Raw genomic sequence first — 17220 nt, 5'->3', positions numbered from 1 at the left:
ACCTAATGCTGAGTGCTCTTCCCAAAGTGCAAGCTCTCCTTATGCCACAGAGATTGATTTGAAAGCAATTATTGGATGAGTTTCCGCTCAGAAGGTAGAGAGCTAGAAAAATATCATTCCCACCCTTATGAGGAAAACAACAATAAAAGGAGGACAAACTACAAGTTCATGACTTTGCTTGAATCCCTCAGAGAGCTGGAGTCGCAGGGCAACCAACTAGTCTGAAAACTAAGGACAGACAGGCCGATACAAGAAGTGGGAAAGTACCCCATTCCCTGGGACAGACGCCGCCAGACACTGCTAGGAAGAATTCTGCTAAAATAGTTAATGGGTTGGGAGAGGCCAAGTAAGGGCTGGTGAGGGAGTGTGAGGCCCCTGGTGCTGTAGGTAGGGGACAAGTTCACACTGTCTTATGGGTTGAGAAAGGGACCTTCATGGTGTGCAGGCCTACGCAAGGGGAAGAGCTACAGGAGGGGCAGGCAACCCCCTGAACCCTTCCCCACGCAAGGTTAGTGGGAGCGGGCAGAGGGAGACGAAGGCAACAATGTCAGCCTTATGGCACAGGTGACAGCGATGCAAAGAGGAAGGGAGCAGGAAAAACACTCCACTCTGGGAGAGGGGAGGAGTAGTGTAAGGCCACACCCCTGAGACTCAGGTACACGGTATCTGCCAAGAGTGAGGCTTATCCAAAACCCCGGGGAGAACTGGCGGACTGCCCTCCCCCCCGTAAGAGGCTAAAAGCCCTGAAGACCAAGTGAGAGTGGAATACGGCTGGGAGAGCTGTAAGGGCGTGCAGATGGCCCCTCTCTGAGTGTCATGCACAGGGAGACCTAGAACTGAAGGGGGAGCAGACGTTAAGAAAACCCTCTGTGCACCTGCTCCAAGCTAAACCCAGGCACTGCTCGAGGAACTTGAAGCCTGTGGTGCATGGAAGGTAACCAGAGCAACAAAAAATCCTGACCACAGCTCAGCTCCAGACTAGAAAAATGAATGCACCCCCACCCCCCACAAAGGCTTATTAGCATGGGACAGGCAAAAAGTTATTCCCCTTAGTCTCGACTGTCCTACATGAGATGTCCAGTTTCCCACAAACAGTTATGAGATGTAGAAAGGCAAAGAAACAACACATGCCGAGAGACAAAGAATCAACAAAACCAGACTCAGATATGACACATATGTTGGAATTATCTGATAGGTGATTTAAAGTATGCTTTTTGTGTGTGTGTGTGTGAGGAAGATTAGTCATGAGCTAACATCTGTTGCCAATCATCTTCTTTTCTTTTCTCCCCAAAGTCCCAGGACACAGCTGTCTATCCTAGTTGTAGGTCATTCTAATTCTTCTGTGTGGGACACTGCCATAGCACAGCTTGATGAGTGGTGCATAGGTCTGCACCCAGGATCCAAACCAGTGAACCCCAGGTCGCTGAAATGGAGTGTGCTAACTTAACCACTTGGCCATGGGGCCAGCCCCTGATAGGCAATTTAAAATGACAACAATTAATATGTTAAAGGCTCAAATGGAAAATGTGGAAAGCATGCAAGATCGGATTGGTAACTTCAGCAGAGAGATGGAAACCATACAAAATAAAGAAAATGGAAATATCAGCAATAAGGAACATAATAACAGAGATAAAGAATGCCTTCAAGAAGTTCAACTGTAAATGACAAAAAACCAAAAGAATCAGTGGACTTGAAGATAGGTTAACAGAAATTACCCAAACTGAAACACAAAAAGACAAAAGGGTGTAAAACACCAACAGAACATCTAAAAGCTGTGGAACAATATCAAATAGTCCAACATAGGTATAACCGGAACCACAGAAAAAGAAGAGAGAATGAAGCAGAAGAAATAAAAATACTGAGAAGGGAAAAAACCATCACAACCCACTGAGGCATATCATGTTCAAACTGCTGGGGGGAAAAAGAAAAGAAAATTTTGAAGGCAGCTCGAGGAAAAAAGGCACATTACAGACAGAAAAACAAAAGTAAGAATAACAGTAGGCTTCCTGTGAGAAAACACATAAGCCAGAAGGCAGGAGTGACATCTTTGAAGCATGGAAAGAAAAAGTCTGTCAACCTAGAATTTGGTACCCAGCCAAAAGACCACCCAAAGTTGAAGGAGGAATAAAGCCTTTCTCAATCAAAATAGAAAGAATTTGGTAGCTGTTGAAGAAAGCTTTTCATGCAGAAATATGATACCAGACAGAAAATGCTTATCTATACAAAGAAGTTAAGAGCACTAGAAATGGAATAAATTAACGTAAAAAATTCCTTGTTCTCTTATTTTTATTGCCCTAAAAGGTAACTATCTAAAGCAAAAATAGTAGTAGTGTATTGTGTGTTCATAACACATGTAAAAGTAAAATGAGTGATAATAATAGGACAAATGATGGGAGGGGAGAATTGGGACTGTCCTGTTTTAAGATCTTTACATGTGAAGCAGTATAATATTGTTTGAAGGTGGCCTCTGATTAAAGGACATGAGCCCTAGGTCAACTACCTAAAAATTTTAAAAGTGGTGTAAATAATAAATCAATAGTGAAATAAAATGGAATCCTAGAAAATGTTCCATTAAGAAAAGGCAGAAAAAGACAAAATAAAATAGCTGGCAAGATGATAGATTTTATCCAACTACATCAATAATTACATTAAATGTGAATGGTCTTAAGATACCAATTATAAGTTTAGATAAAAAAAGCAAGACCGAACTATATGCCATTCTAGAAACTCACTTTTAATATAAATGACATAGCTAGGTTAAAAGCAAAAGACAGAAAAAGATATTAGCCAAAAGAAAGCTGAGTAGCTATATTACTATCAAAAGCAGATATTACATAATAAGGGGATCAATTCTCAAAGATATAACAAGCTTAAATGTGTATACATCTACAGAGCTTCAAAATACATGAAATAAAATGATAGAACCGAAAGGAAAAATAGATGAATCCACAATTTTAGTTGGAGAATTCAATACTCCTCTCTCGGTAACTGATAAAACAAGTAGACAGAAAGTCAGTAAGAATGCAGAAGACTTGAATAATACTATGAACCAACTTAACTTAACTGGCATTTACAGAACACTCTACCCAAAACAGTAGGATACCCATATTTTTCAAGTGCACATGGAACATCTGCCAAGACAAACCATATTCTGGGCCATAAAACAAATCTAAACAAGTGTGAGAGAAGACAAATCATACAAAAAGTTATGGTCTCAGCACATAATGGAATTAAACTAGTAATCAATAACAGAAAGATATCTGGAAAGTCCCAATATTTAGAAATTAAGCAGCATGCTTCTAAATAACACATGAAGTTTCAGGGGATATAAAAAAGTATTTCAACCTGAATGAAAAAGAAAATATATCAAAATGTATGAGATGTACCAAAAGTACGTGAAATTTACAGCAGTAAATGCTTATGTTAAAAAAGAAAAAAGGTCTTAAATCAGTAATCTAAGCTTCCACTTTAAAAACCCAGTAAAAGAGCAAATTAAAACCAAAACAGAAGGAAGGAAATATAGAAAAACGCATAAACCAATGACACTAGAAATAGAAAAACAATGGGGAAAAAAATCAAATCAAGCTAGTTCTTTGAAAAGATCAGTAACATTGATAAACTTCTAACCAGACTAACCAAGATAAAAAAAGAGAAAACAAAAATGACCAATATCAGAATGAAAGAAGGGCCATCTCTACAAACTCCTGTAGACATAAAAGGATACAAGGGAATCTTATGAACTAATACATTCGAGAACAAATGAAATCGACTTTTTCACTCAAGAAGAAAGAGACAACTTGAATTATATTTTACTATATATTTATATAATGTAAGGGAAGAAATAATAATTCTACACTTTCAAAAAACAGAAGAGGAAATGTTTGCAAATTGATTTTCTGAGGGCAGCATTGCTCTAATACCAAAACCAGATGAAACCATTACAAGGGAACTGATTCTTCATGGGCAGACACAAATTCTCAACACGATATTAGCAAATGGAATCCAGCAATACATAAAAAGAATACCACATCACAACAAAGTGGAGTTTATCCCAGGAATGCAAAACTGGTTTAATATTCAAAAGAATCAATGTAATCCACCATAGCAACAGACTAAAGAAGGAAAACAATATGGTCAACTCAATATAAGTATCAAAAGCATCTGACAAAAACTCAACATCCATTCATAACATCTTTCAGCAAACTAGGAATGGAAGGGACCATACACAACTTGACAGAGCCCCATAGCTGATGTTACACTTCAACAGTCAAAGATGGAACGCTCTCTCCCTGAGAGCCTAAGGAGGGGGCCGGGGGAGGGTGGACCACAAAGAGGCAGCAGGAGGGAAGGTTTTTGGAGTGATGGAACTATTCTGGACCATGGTTTTGGCCGTAGACACATGTCTCTGCATCTGTCAAAGCTTGAAGTAGTGTACACCACAAAGAGTAAATCTTACTGTATATAAATTAAAACATAAAAATAGAGAGACAGAAATTATCTGTACCCTACGAATATAAATTGGTAAAATATACATTGGATAACCAACAACAATGGATATTATCAGGATGAATGATTTTTTTCTATTTTCCAAATTTTATAATATAGCCAGATTGCACTTATATTTAAACAAAGAAGCGCATATTATTTATATTATTTTCTTGATATAGTACTTACTACTAGAATTTCAAATTAAATTAATAATGCCAACATAGTAACCCTGGCAAAACAACATAATCTCACAAGGTGATGCAGGTATGCGAGAACATTTTTACTGATCTGCTCACTCTTCTCTCTTCATTAATTTCTTGGGCTTTGGAGAGACTTCAGTGTTCTGTCTCTACTTATAGTGCAAGTGGCCCTGAGTGTCAAAACTGTTGTCCTGACTTCCCATTAAAGACAACGCTCAGAAGAGTTACTAGAAACAATCAATGTCTTCATTCCAGGGTCATTCATTTCTCTCAGGGAAAATACTACAAACAATAGGGTATGTACCCATGGGAAGCAAGAATTTGCTTCTATAATTTCAATATGTAGTAGGCCACATGGAGATGATCCTCACCTGATTTAACAAGTCAGGAAAGAGCATCGCTTAAAATCCTGATTGCCCACATGGAGACAATACTGTCCTTTTCCAGGGTGGGAGAGATTATCTGCATGCTTTCTATAGTAAGGTGCTGGGAAAGAAATTTCCACAAGTAACTTATTTGATTTACCTTGTTTTCTTTTTAGTTGAAGATAGCAGTTTGATGGACTGAAGGAGAAGGAATGACAATCGAGATTCAAATATACTGAGGAGTTTTACCACTTCTTCTCGATTGAGACTGGGAGAAGACTCAGCAGCAGGAGTGGTCTCATCACTCTTAGGCTAAAAACAACACAAAGTTATGTCACCTAAGCTACCCGACAACTACAGCTTCACACTAAAGTGATGGACGACCTGCAGTCTCGTTAATCCAGGACACTTTCAACCCCAAACAAAACAAACACAAGATCATTCTTTTTTCAGGGACAGCCCTGTTGGTGGTGGCAGAGGCGAGGCCTCTTCCTCCTCCCTCCCGAGATCATTTGGATAGATTAAAACACATAATAAAAACATCTCACACCTGAGAGGCACTTCCGTAGAAGAAATTAATCCTGAATGAAAATCTCCTGACTTTCTAACACCAGAAGCTAAAGGAACAAGACGGAAATGGTACTATATAGGGTGTGACAAACAAGAGGTAGAAAAGCAACAGGCTGGTGTACCACGGGGGCTCCAGGAAGCTGTCGGCAATGGCAGACGCTAGCATGAATGGGGAATGCCTGGCAAACCAGCAAGGCCTGCCCAAGGAGCCTGCTTCAGCCCTCACTGTTCACCTGCTCCCAGGTGGTTTGGGGTAAATTAGAAAAGAGGGCATACATCCTTTCTTTCTCTTGAAAAAAAACAAAAGCCAAACTTAACAGAGACTTTATACTCCTAGGGCCTTACTAACCAAGGTCTATGTGATTATTTAAGGAAAAACATTTAAATATAAAAGATACACTTGCAAATTAAAGAAAATATTTGAATAATTCCAAGAAAATATATTAAATCACTGTTAATGTTTTTTTATGCAGAGCATACATATGTGTATGTGTATATACACACATACACACCCTATATGCCCACTATATCCATTCACTGTTTAGCTTAAGACACATAAAAAGCAAAGGTAAATATTTTCTCCATTTACCTGGTCAAACTCCTCCACAAGCTCCTTTCTGATGAGCTGAAATGCATGCTTAGTTCTCACCATTGTATCAAGAGCCCCAGAGAGTGTTTTTAATTTTCCAACATTGCTATTCTGACCTAGAGTGTCAAACACAAAATGATAATTCCTTTAAATATAAATCTAGAAACCAATCTGATGTCAACATATTGATGAAAATTCTGATTTTGAAACGCTGTAAAGGTAGCTCATGAGAATCCCAACAAATCGTCTAAATCCACATTTTGTTTTGTAATTACCCCTAGAGAAAAATGTCAAGTCTAGACAGAGCAATAAATAATTGTTTCCCTGCCTCACCATGTGGCTCTGTCAGAGTGAGAACACAACCTATCTGGAGCGAGAGCACGAATCTGAATGTCAGGTTAAAGGGGGCCAGGCGGCAGGAGTCTACGGGACGAAGGCCACCCCACTATTCACCAGCTACGTGATGTTGGTCAAGTCTCTGAAGCACTCAGTATCAGTTGTCCTACCTATAAAATACGCATCTCAACTTACTGCTCAAAGGCAGGAAGTCAGATCAGCGGACCAGGTTCCATTTTATTCTAGGACCTGAATAAAACTTTCCTACAGCCATCAGATACTACAGGGTACCTCTCCTCCTGCTCTCCAGGAGCTTACACTCAGCTGTGTGTGTGGTGCTGTGTGGAAGGCATTACCCTTTGTCCAAACAAACCTGGCCTCTGCCCTCAGCTCCTAGGAGGGTATCTTTAAGCCCTTGGAATGTCCTATCTGAAAGAGTATCTTTGTTGAGCTGGGGGCCCTGGGTCACACTGGATAGCCTAATAATGTGATTTATTGTGGGGCTTTGGAACCCACAACCTACAGAGGGGCTGGAGACAAAGGTCAGCCATGTGGCAGTCAACCATGTCTGTTGGTGGCCCAATAAAAACTATGGACACCAAGGCTTGGGTGAGCTTCCTATGGCAAATGCTCTGTGCACACTGTCACACATCACTGCTAGGGGCAGCTGGCACTGTCTGTGACTCCACAGGGAGCGGACAACCAGATGCTTCTCCAAAAGCTTCCTTCTCAGAACTGTCCTGGACTCTGCCCCATGCACCCCTTCCCCTGGCTGATTTAAATCTGTACCCTCTGTCTTTCACAAACAGTAACCACAAGTCTAACAGCTTTCAGTGAGTTCTGTGAGTCCTTCCAGTGAACTGTCAAACCTAAGGGTGATTTTTTGGACCCTTAAACTTGCAGTTGGTGTGAGAGTGGCCATGGTCTTGGGGACTCTTCAACTCTGCAGATGGGGAGGGAATAACTGCTGCCTTCTTCCTTCACAGCATAAACCACCTATTATCTTGAAAATCAATGGATAAATGTGATTTCAGTATTGCAATCTTGGATTTCAAGATCTTGGCATCTGGAAGGCAAGTTGCTGATTATGTATGGAAATCTACTGGGGGCAAGGGGCAGATAATAAAGACATTAAGAAGCTAAATTTGAGTCACATGTACTAGAGAAAAAAATATGGATGAAATGAGCTAGTATAAAAGGTGTTGTAAACTAGAGCATTTATTAACCTGGCTTATAGAACCCACAAACTTGGGTCAAATTTTGTTAAATCCCAAAAATATTTCTATTACTTAATCCCCAAAATATTTATATTACTTTTCTCAAGTACTCAGAGTGTTAAACATTTTTTAAAAAGGGAATTAACTATACTTATCATCTTAGCAAATTTGTTCCCAGTATCTTTTTTATGAGATGATGCCTGCTCATTCTAAGGAATTCAAACCTGGCAGAAAATTCAAAGATGCAAATGAAAGAAGATGCCCTAAACCACCCCCAGAAAGAGCTACTGTTAATCCTGAGTGTCCCCACCCCCCACCAGCCATGCATCAGAGACTGGCAAAAAGTTAACAAAAACACTTTTAGTAAAAAGTATTTTTAAAACCTGTTTTGAATAGGTGATACCTTCTCAAAATGCCTCAGGTCCAAATGGGTCTACAGTGAAAGGCTCCCTCCCGCCTCCCAGGTCCCCTGCCCAGAGGCAGCAATATTATCAGTGACCTGTGCATCTTCCCAGGTTACTGTACAAACAGAATCATATGTGTGTCATTACACTCATTTTAATTTTATAGAAGAGCTGAAATGAAACCAAATGAACCTGGGTACTTCATATAAATGTTTCTTGCTTCTTTAACACAAAAGAGGTATTTCTCAAAAGACCCCTCTGCAGAAGGGGAGCACATGAACAAGAGTGAGGAGAGAACTTAGGAAAAAATGTTCACTGGTAGAGACCAACCACTCCCTGCGTGGAAATGAGATCGTACAGCAGCCTCACTTTCTTTCACCCTTCCCTTCCTTCACGATTTATCTTCATCTTGCTCAGGACCTATAGTTACAGTCTGTTCTAGAACCATAATCCACCGCTGCGAGTATCAGTTCTATGTTTAAAGGGATTCAGTAGGACCACTACTCCGTTACCGCTGCTTCTCCATTCCTAAGTTGTTCATGATAATTTAAACTTTTAAGTGTCTAAATTGACTTGTGACAATTTTTTTTCTCACATAAGGGACCATGGGCTATATTTCAACATTTCTAGTCATTGGACATAGTCTGATCCATTTCTCCAAGTAAAAGCACTTCACAAAAAGTGTACAGACTTCTCCTGGTCCCTACCCAAAGTCACTAACCATGGGCAAATTAAAAAGAAAACAATATTACTACATCCAAGACAGATCCATAGGTCTGCCTCACTCTAAGCCAAACAGTGTTAATCCAACACTAAGCCAAAGCTTACAAATCTGAGAAATGAAGAAGTAAGACTTACTGGTCATCTGAAATTCTGCAAATGCTACTCTTTCTAACTGTACTCTAAGTAGTTCACACGGAGCGTCTTTCAGAAGCTGGAAAAGCTTTACAGCTTTGCTGTAATGAAGATCTGCCAGGACCCGGTGCTGCTTCCTAAGATGTTCATCGCCAACCTAGAGCCAAAAGTAAAATAAAAAATCAAATCCTAAGGCTTGGGTTTCACAGTAACTACTTAATCAAGTTTCTGACTGGATCACTACATGCTTTTCAGTCTTGTTGTTGTTTTTCTATAAGTCTTACAGTTTTAGCTCTTACATTTAGGTCTTTAATCATTTTCCATTAGTTTTTGTATATGATATGAGGTAGGAGTCCAACTCCATTCTTTCATATGCAGACATCCAGTTGTCCCAGCACTATTTGCTGAAAAGACAATTCTTCCCCCGCTAATGAATTGTCTTGGAACTCTTAAGCTTACTTTTGCCTTGAGGATATCAGGCCATCTGGACAAATGTGAATTTTGGATGGGGGCCTGCTGTGCCAAAGACAAAAGAGCCTAGGGCCAGTTCAACGTGGAAAGAAATCCTCTCTGATTAAGCGGGACTTCAAAGGACAATATTCTCAGGATAAGGGCAACAAGGAAGTAAGCCCATGCCCAAGGGACTGAGAGATAAGTTGTCTTGGTACTGAGCTAAGGGAAACCACGAACAAAAACATCCCTGAGAAGCTATAAGCACAAGACTCCTGGCAGAAGCAAGGCAACCTCTCCGAAGGAAGGCACACCTTCAACCTAGGCCTCAAATCATTCTTAGAAATACATGCATTTGAGCAGCAGGATTCATGTACAAGACTAGGAGATTACTTCTAATAGCCTCAGACTGGAACAACCCCAAAGTAATCATGGAATGGATAAATAAACTGTGATACATTCCTTTAATGAATACTACTGAACTGAGAAAATCAATAGCTACGTGCTATTTTTGAGAAAAATCTCAAAAGCATGACATTAAGTGAAAGGCAATAAGCCACAGAAAATGTACAGTATGATTCGTTCTATAAAGCTCACTACTAGGTAAAATGTAAACATACTGCTTAAGTGGTAAAACACAGAAAGGTATGGACATAATGGAAAATCCAGGACAGCAGTTACTCTGGGTGGGTATGGAGGGAGACTCCACAGGGAGGGGTGCAGGGGCTCCCTGAAGCTCTCTTCCCTTCCTTAACCTCGAGGCTGGGTACACAGGGGTTTCTTTTGTTATTCTTTAAACTGTACATACACCTCGCATATATGTCCTACATGCTTTATATGCATGCTCTATTTCAAACTAAAAATTTTAAAAGATTGGAGATGGGTACTTCAAAATTTGCATAGAACCATTACTACAAAGCTTAACTACATTTAAAAAAATCAACAAAACACACCCAGGCAAATATATAATTGTGCAAACTAAGACCCAATCAACTATAGTAGAGAAAAATATACGGCATAGGCAGCAGGGGAAATATATGTACACTCTAAGTTTTTCCAAAGCAGCTAAGAGAATAGATGTCATTTAAAATATATATTGAAATGTAAGAAAAGCACTCAGAACACTTTTAAATGGTCTTGCCACTGAACTCCAATTGGAATGGCAATACCTGATTCCTCAGACAGCTGTGGTACATGGACGCCAGCCTGTGATGGATGGTTGCAGCTCGATACTGACAGAGAGGCTGTCGAGCAGACACCGAGTCCACGTCGCAGTATTTCAGGGACTTCATCATAGCCTCACTGACTTCTTTTTCAATCTGTTTATTTTTATTTAAAGGGGAGGAAAAAATGATTATAAGAATTTTAAAACATTTAAATACTACTTCTAAGGAAAATATGCTCAATATCTACTAGACCAAGGAGTAAACAAGGCTGAAGACTTCTTTTACAGCCCGGCAAATACGATTACCTGCTCCTGCGCTTTCCTTGATAATGGAGCATAATCCTGCTGTAGAGTTGCCATAGTAAAGTACGTAGTGGACAACTCCCAGTTCACGGAATCCCAGACAGCTGGGTGTATGTCTCGTGTTCCCAGGGACCTTAGAGCTTTCAAATAGTAATCAACAGCCTGTGAGGGAGGAAAGCACAGTTCTGACTCAGTTTAAATATATACCAATACTACATTAAAATAAAGCATACTTCAAAATCATCCAGATGTTAGGTTGATTTGGGGAGAATTTATAAAAGGACAAGATCGTGAGGGAAGGAAAAAAGTGCATAAACAGAACTATTTCAGTGAAAAAAGTCACGAAGAGTGGACCGCGTGCCACCCATTTCGACCTCAAGTCCATCACAAGCCTTAGTGCTTTCTCACTTATGCTGATGTGTGAGGATGCATTTTCCTCCTTTGTTTTTTTCTTTCTGAATGAAAATGACAGTTTATATAATAAACTAGAAAAAAATAATTTGATGAGTCTAAGGATAAAAATTTGCCGGATCTAACTGTAAAAAGAAGCAACTCCTCCCACTTTTGCCACCCCCATCCTGAGATACGCGGTCATTTTATTTAAGCAAACAAAATCACACACAATTCCATTACCCAGCAAGAATTTCTACATTTCTTGTATTTATCCACTCTTTTTCTGTGTATACGTAAATTAAAAAAAAGAAAACCAAAACAAGATCACTTAAAATTTACCAAGCCACGGGCATTCTTCACAACGTACTTCAAAGAGCTTCGAGAACCGCTTTATACCAGTGCTCTTTCCTCACACGCTCTCCAACACTGGATGTCACCACTTGCCAAAAAGTATTTGGCAATTTGATAAATAAAAGAAACTCAATTTTCAAATTTCATAAAAATTTAAATTTTGAAATTTTTCTTACATATTAACCATAGACATTTTTTACCTGTATGAATTTTTTGTTCAAGGTTATTTGCCCTTTTTTCTATTGGCAATTTATTTTCAATGATTCTTAATTGCTCTTTTTATATTAAAGGTTTATTAACCTCTGATCTGTCACATCTGCTACAAATATTTTCCCTAGGTTGTGGTTTGCTTTTCAATTTTGCTTTCTGTTGTGCAATTACAAAGCTTTTATTTTTACACAATGTTTTTTTTCTTCTTGTCTCCAAGCCCCCCAGTACACAGTTGTACATTCTAGCTGTAGGTCCTTCTAGTTGTGCTATGTGGGACACCACCTCAGCATGGCTTGATGAGCGGTCCCATGTCCACACCCAGGATCCAAACTGGCAAAACCCTGGGCCGTTGAAGTGGAGCACACAAACTTAATCACTCAGCCATGGGGCTGGCCCCCAATTCTTTTACACATTTAAATTTATCCATCTTCTACATTGTGATTTCTGCTTATTGTGTTATGTTTGGAACTCCTTTCCACATTCCATCAAATAAACAACTTCTGTATTTTCTTCTGGTACTTTCACAGCTTCACTTCTCCATGTTGATCTTTAATCCATTCGACATCTCCTCTGCTTATGGCAAAACAATTTACCAAATAATCATTTTTTCCCTACCAATTCAGTATGTCATCCTTGATACTAAATTCCTGGTATTCTCAGGCCAGTTTCTAAGTGTTTTAATGATCTGTCTAGCCCTGTGCCATCACCCCAGTTTTACTTATTTTAGTTTTATAATATTTCACTGGGCAATGGCAAAGGTAATGACAATCAGGAGTGAATGGATGAGGTTTAGCATGTAAGCAAACGTGTTACCTTATTATAATACAAGCCTTCTTCTGGTGAAAATTCACGTTTAAATTCATCACCTGCGCCACAGTGCGCCTGTGCACAAATTCGCATAAGCCTTCCTGTGTTACATAACAAAAGGGCAGCATTTGTAGCATCATCAATCGACTCAAAGTTGTGAATTCCTTTCTCAAAACAAGAGAAGCTTTTTTTCCACAGCTGTTGCTCTGCAGCAGACACACTTTTGCTCACTTCATAAAAAAAGAAAGAAAACAACTGTGTAAGCAGACATCAGTGTAAACCCCACCAATATCTCTTGCTGTGATGAGAGGAGGATGGCAGTGACAGGACATCTAGTGGCGAGCCAGCCACCTGGAATCAAATGCAGTGCATAACACCTGTTATGGACCGAACTGTGCCCTCCCCTGCAAATTCATGTTGAGGCCCTAACCCCTGGATGTGACTGTATCTGGAGGAAGGTCCTTTAAAGAGGTAATGAAGGTTAAATGAGGTCACAAGGTGGGGCTATATTCCATGACTGATGTTAAGAGAGACAGACACCAGGGACACACACAGAGAAAAGACCAGGTGAAAACACCATACACTTGCAGAACGTGGCCATCTGCAAGCCAAGGAGAGAAGCCTCAGAGAAATCCAACCTTGCTGGTGCCTTGCTTGGACTTCTAGCATCCATACTGTGAGAAATAAACGCCAGTTGTTTAAGCCAACCAGCCTGTGGATTCTGCTACAGCAGCCTGAGGAGAGTGGTGTAACACTCAAACATAGCCCTGCTCAATATTAACCAGCAGATATTAAAGCAAGCAAATACAAACATCTGAGCAAAGCACTATCTTATAAAGATTCAAAAGACAGTCCCATGGAGTTGTAAGAGGTACAATCCGTGTTTTATCTAATTCCCCTTGGTTTCTCATTACCACTTTTCATACTCCTTCACTGACTTCCTCCTCCAGAGGCACCCTAAAGGCATAGGTTCTTATGTCTCAACAGAAAAAAAGGCACAGGTTCTCCCACTAGCAACGAACTCTTGTACCCCTAGTGTCAAGCGCAGATCATAGATCAACAGGCACACAGTAACTCATTCAGCTTACCTGCTAGCCTGAGTTTTATCTCAGCCCCTTTCCCTTCTCATGCTGTGTGTCCAGCCTGTAGATTTTCATCCATTCTCAGGGTTTCAACTATCACCACTATGTGAATGGTTCCCAGCCTACGTCTTGCTAGCCTGAATAGCTCTAAGCACATATTCTAATCGACCACTAAATTAGGCCTCTCACCCACACGTCCACAGGTATCTCAGACTCCACCTGGGCCCTGCTGAATCCACACCCTCTGCCTGAATCACACCAGACCACTCACTGCTGCTGTAAACGTCCACTGACCCCTTCCTAACGCCACCTACTCAGTCTGGGCAGCCTCCCCTTTCCCAGGTCTGCCTGTTGACAGCCTACATATCACGCACCAATCTGCTCAAGCCACATCTTCTTCCCAAAAGCCTTCTGAGATTCCCCAGGACTTCAATGAACGTCTCCTTTCCCCACTCTTTATTGCACTACATTTGCACTTAGGGCAGTTTTCAGAGATTTGTGTTCCTATCTGGCTTGGTGACTCAAAGAAGAACTAGGTTTTAGCCAATTACATACTCAGTGTAGAACCTAGCACAGGCTGGCTGTCCAATTCACTTCCAAATTGGTCAGATGGAGGATGGAGGACACCGAAATGATGAATCCCAAGGGGAAATAATGTTTTTTCCTAATTTTATTTCTTGAGAATTTAAGATTAAAGGATTCTTTAACAGAGCACCCCTTTATGACATAAAATCAAGTGCCACAGTTCTTTGGTTGAACCATGTAACGTCAGCAGGATTTTCTAATAGAACAGGCAATAAAGAGAGGACTCCAAAGAGATACTCACCTACTCTCTCACTCTGTAATGCAGCAGCCTGATTCATATAAAACACACCGATTTCATTTCTAACGTTACCCATTCTCTTCAATACTTGTACATAGTGTTCTGGGTTTTGGCTTTTCAAGTCACTAAATTGCAAGATTTCATTAGCAGCCTCATAACATTTACAACTAACTGAAAGTTGACTCTCTAAGTCTGTAGACAAATCAGTTGCCCATGCAAATCCTTCAAAGAAAAAAAAGGAAACATTACCGTGAGTCATGTGAACGCTTCTTCCCTAGTATCTAAAGTAATCTGATATTTTTAAGATAGTAAAATAAACACAATATAGAATAAACATACTAAGATTCAACTGATGCAACTAAAATTTTAAGTTTCAAAATAAAAATCTCTTAATTTATTTAGGAAACTATATTTTCTTGGGACATTAATGTTTGATTAAAAGAAATACTTCCCTGCCTAAAAATACCAATTTCCATGACCCGGATTTTACCAGGTACACTTGCTTCTTGGTGTACACTTAAAGTTGTCCACTGATAAAAGGTAAACTGTTTTGTCAAATTTTTAATTAATAAAAATAGTTCTTGAAATAAAGCTCTGATTGCTCTTGAGGCTAGTTATGGACATTACAGTTGGCCAATGTCAGTTTAACTCATTGAAGAAGCTGCTAGACAAGCACTCAGACTTAGCATGCCATCTAGTGGGGACTGGAGTAAACAGGTGCAGGGCCGGGGAAAAAGAGAGCACTCCTGCTGACGGCACTCAGGTATACGAGAGGACATCACTCTCACAAAGTATTTTAAATCAAATAAATATGAGGGGAGTGGTAAAAACACACAGAGGATTTCTTCACTGTGTCTATTAAAATAAAAGGATCATTTGAGAAACTCAGAAAGGGAAAAAAGAGGGCAAAAAAATGAAGAATAATTCATCTCCCCTCAGTGTACTCCTCTAGATGTTAACTGTCCAAAACTTTTTGGGAGGTGGGTATCAAGACACAATTTAAGAGCATAATAAAACAATTCCATGATACAATACAAAGGACATCTTCTATCTCATTTTCTGCCCTAATTGCAGCGTGCTTACATAACTGTACTGAGCTCAAGGGAGGGATACTGCTGCTGTGGACTAAATCCTCCTGTTTCCCAGTTTTAAAATCCGACAGCTCCAATACAGAGTGATATAATTAGTATATACTCAGTGATATATTCAGACAGCCAACTATGAACTAAGTTTAAAAAATGATGATCTCTGTATCTGAGCCTCCAGGACTCATTCAAAGGGTCATTCATCCACTTTTATCAACTGTTATTCCTTTTCAAAAGAAAACCGTGGCTTGGTTAGCTGAACACAAGGGTTACCTAGAAAAAGCTCATGAAAAGACAGGTGAAAAGAGTCAACACAATTGTCTTACAGCTTACAGTTAGTTCTAGCTGCATAATTAGTAATCACATAATACCTCAAAACCATTTTATATACAAATACATATAGAATCATGCTCAATATTAAAATTAATTAAGAAATAAATGAAAGAAAACAGAGCAATATCAAAACACTAACACTTCTGCCCCTTTTCTGGACACACTCCAATGAGCAAAGCTGGACTGAATAATCCCAGGGTGAATGAAATGGCACATCTCGCCGGCATACCTTGACAACTGGACTCCTTGTGGAGGCTGTGTAGGATCTCCTGATCCTCTTTGGTTTGATAATTAAACTCCTCAAGGTGTGCTGCTCTATTATTTGCATTCTGGGCCAGCATTAGTTGGATGTCACCACAGAGTGTCAGATATTGAGAAAGAAACAGCAGCACTTCAGAAAGCATATTGGTGCACAGGCAGCAATAAGTATCTAGGTGGAAGGGAGGGAAGGAAAAAAACACAAGTGTGTTAAAAATTAATGAACGCAGTAAATATTAAAATACCACTGTATCTAAGTTTATGTCAGCTATCATATGGCTTCATATACTTCAAAATGAAGAGATATTAAAGCACTCAGCAGAAAATAAAATACTAGGTAACACACACAAGATTAGAAAAAGTTGTTTAGCAATTACAGTTTATAAGAGAAATAGGAGTAAAATGTCACCGTGATTCTAACACCTTCTCTGTTCTCCCCTCCCAATGCCTATTAAACATAATCTTCTATAGTGACTTACCATGGCTCTGCAAAGCTAATTTAATGTATCGCAATGCTCTTCCATATTTCTGAAGACTCATGGCAGCATCAGACAAAACATAATAGGCCTTTGATGACTTGAGAATCAGCTGGAGCTTCATTTTATGTTGCCAAGAACCAGGGATCATTCCGGATTGACTGGAATAATTACCCTTCTGAAGGGAGCCCACTATGACATGAGGGAGAAAAAGGCAGCACATTTTATTTGAATACGAGTCTCACTACAAAAAACTGATTTGTTTCTTCAGAGAAGCACTCCAAGCTTAGGTACTACCGCTACAAGACGACCGGTAATCACTATGTGTCACTACTTAACCACAATGAGGCAAAATGGCGGTGTGTTAAGGACTCTCACTTGGGATTCCCGAAGGCCTTCTGCTTCCCTGCAGCCGTCAATTCTGTCATTCCTCAACTCATGACTGACATCTGCCTCCTGT

At 39.8% G+C, this 17220-nt stretch overlaps 1 protein-coding gene across 2 annotated transcripts in view; it reads right to left on the bottom strand.

Moving 5' to 3' along the window:
- EDRF1 (erythroid differentiation regulatory factor 1) overlaps positions 1-17220 on the bottom strand; it is a 48686-nt gene that overhangs the window by 11297 nt on the left and 20169 nt on the right. For both annotated transcript variants that reach the window (XM_046654298.1, XM_046654299.1), the window contains 9 exons: positions 16764-16952; positions 16256-16456; positions 14612-14830; positions 12710-12933; positions 10946-11104; positions 10644-10793; positions 9028-9181; positions 6213-6328; positions 5214-5365 (listed from right to left, as the gene is read on the bottom strand). In XM_046654298.1, coding sequence (XP_046510254.1) covers positions 5214-5365; positions 6213-6328; positions 9028-9181; positions 10644-10793; positions 10946-11104; positions 12710-12933; positions 14612-14830; positions 16256-16456; positions 16764-16952 — 1564 coding nt within the window. The remainder of the gene's footprint in view (positions 1-5213; positions 5366-6212; positions 6329-9027; positions 9182-10643; positions 10794-10945; positions 11105-12709; positions 12934-14611; positions 14831-16255; positions 16457-16763; positions 16953-17220) is intronic.

The sequence above is a fragment of the Equus quagga genome, chromosome 2, assembly GCF_021613505.1.
Source record: "Equus quagga isolate Etosha38 chromosome 2, UCLA_HA_Equagga_1.0, whole genome shotgun sequence".
Lineage (NCBI taxonomy): Eukaryota > Metazoa > Chordata > Mammalia > Perissodactyla > Equidae > Equus > Equus quagga.
Note: the sequence above shows the minus strand (reverse complement) of the source record. Positions and strands in the feature narration are given on the sequence as shown.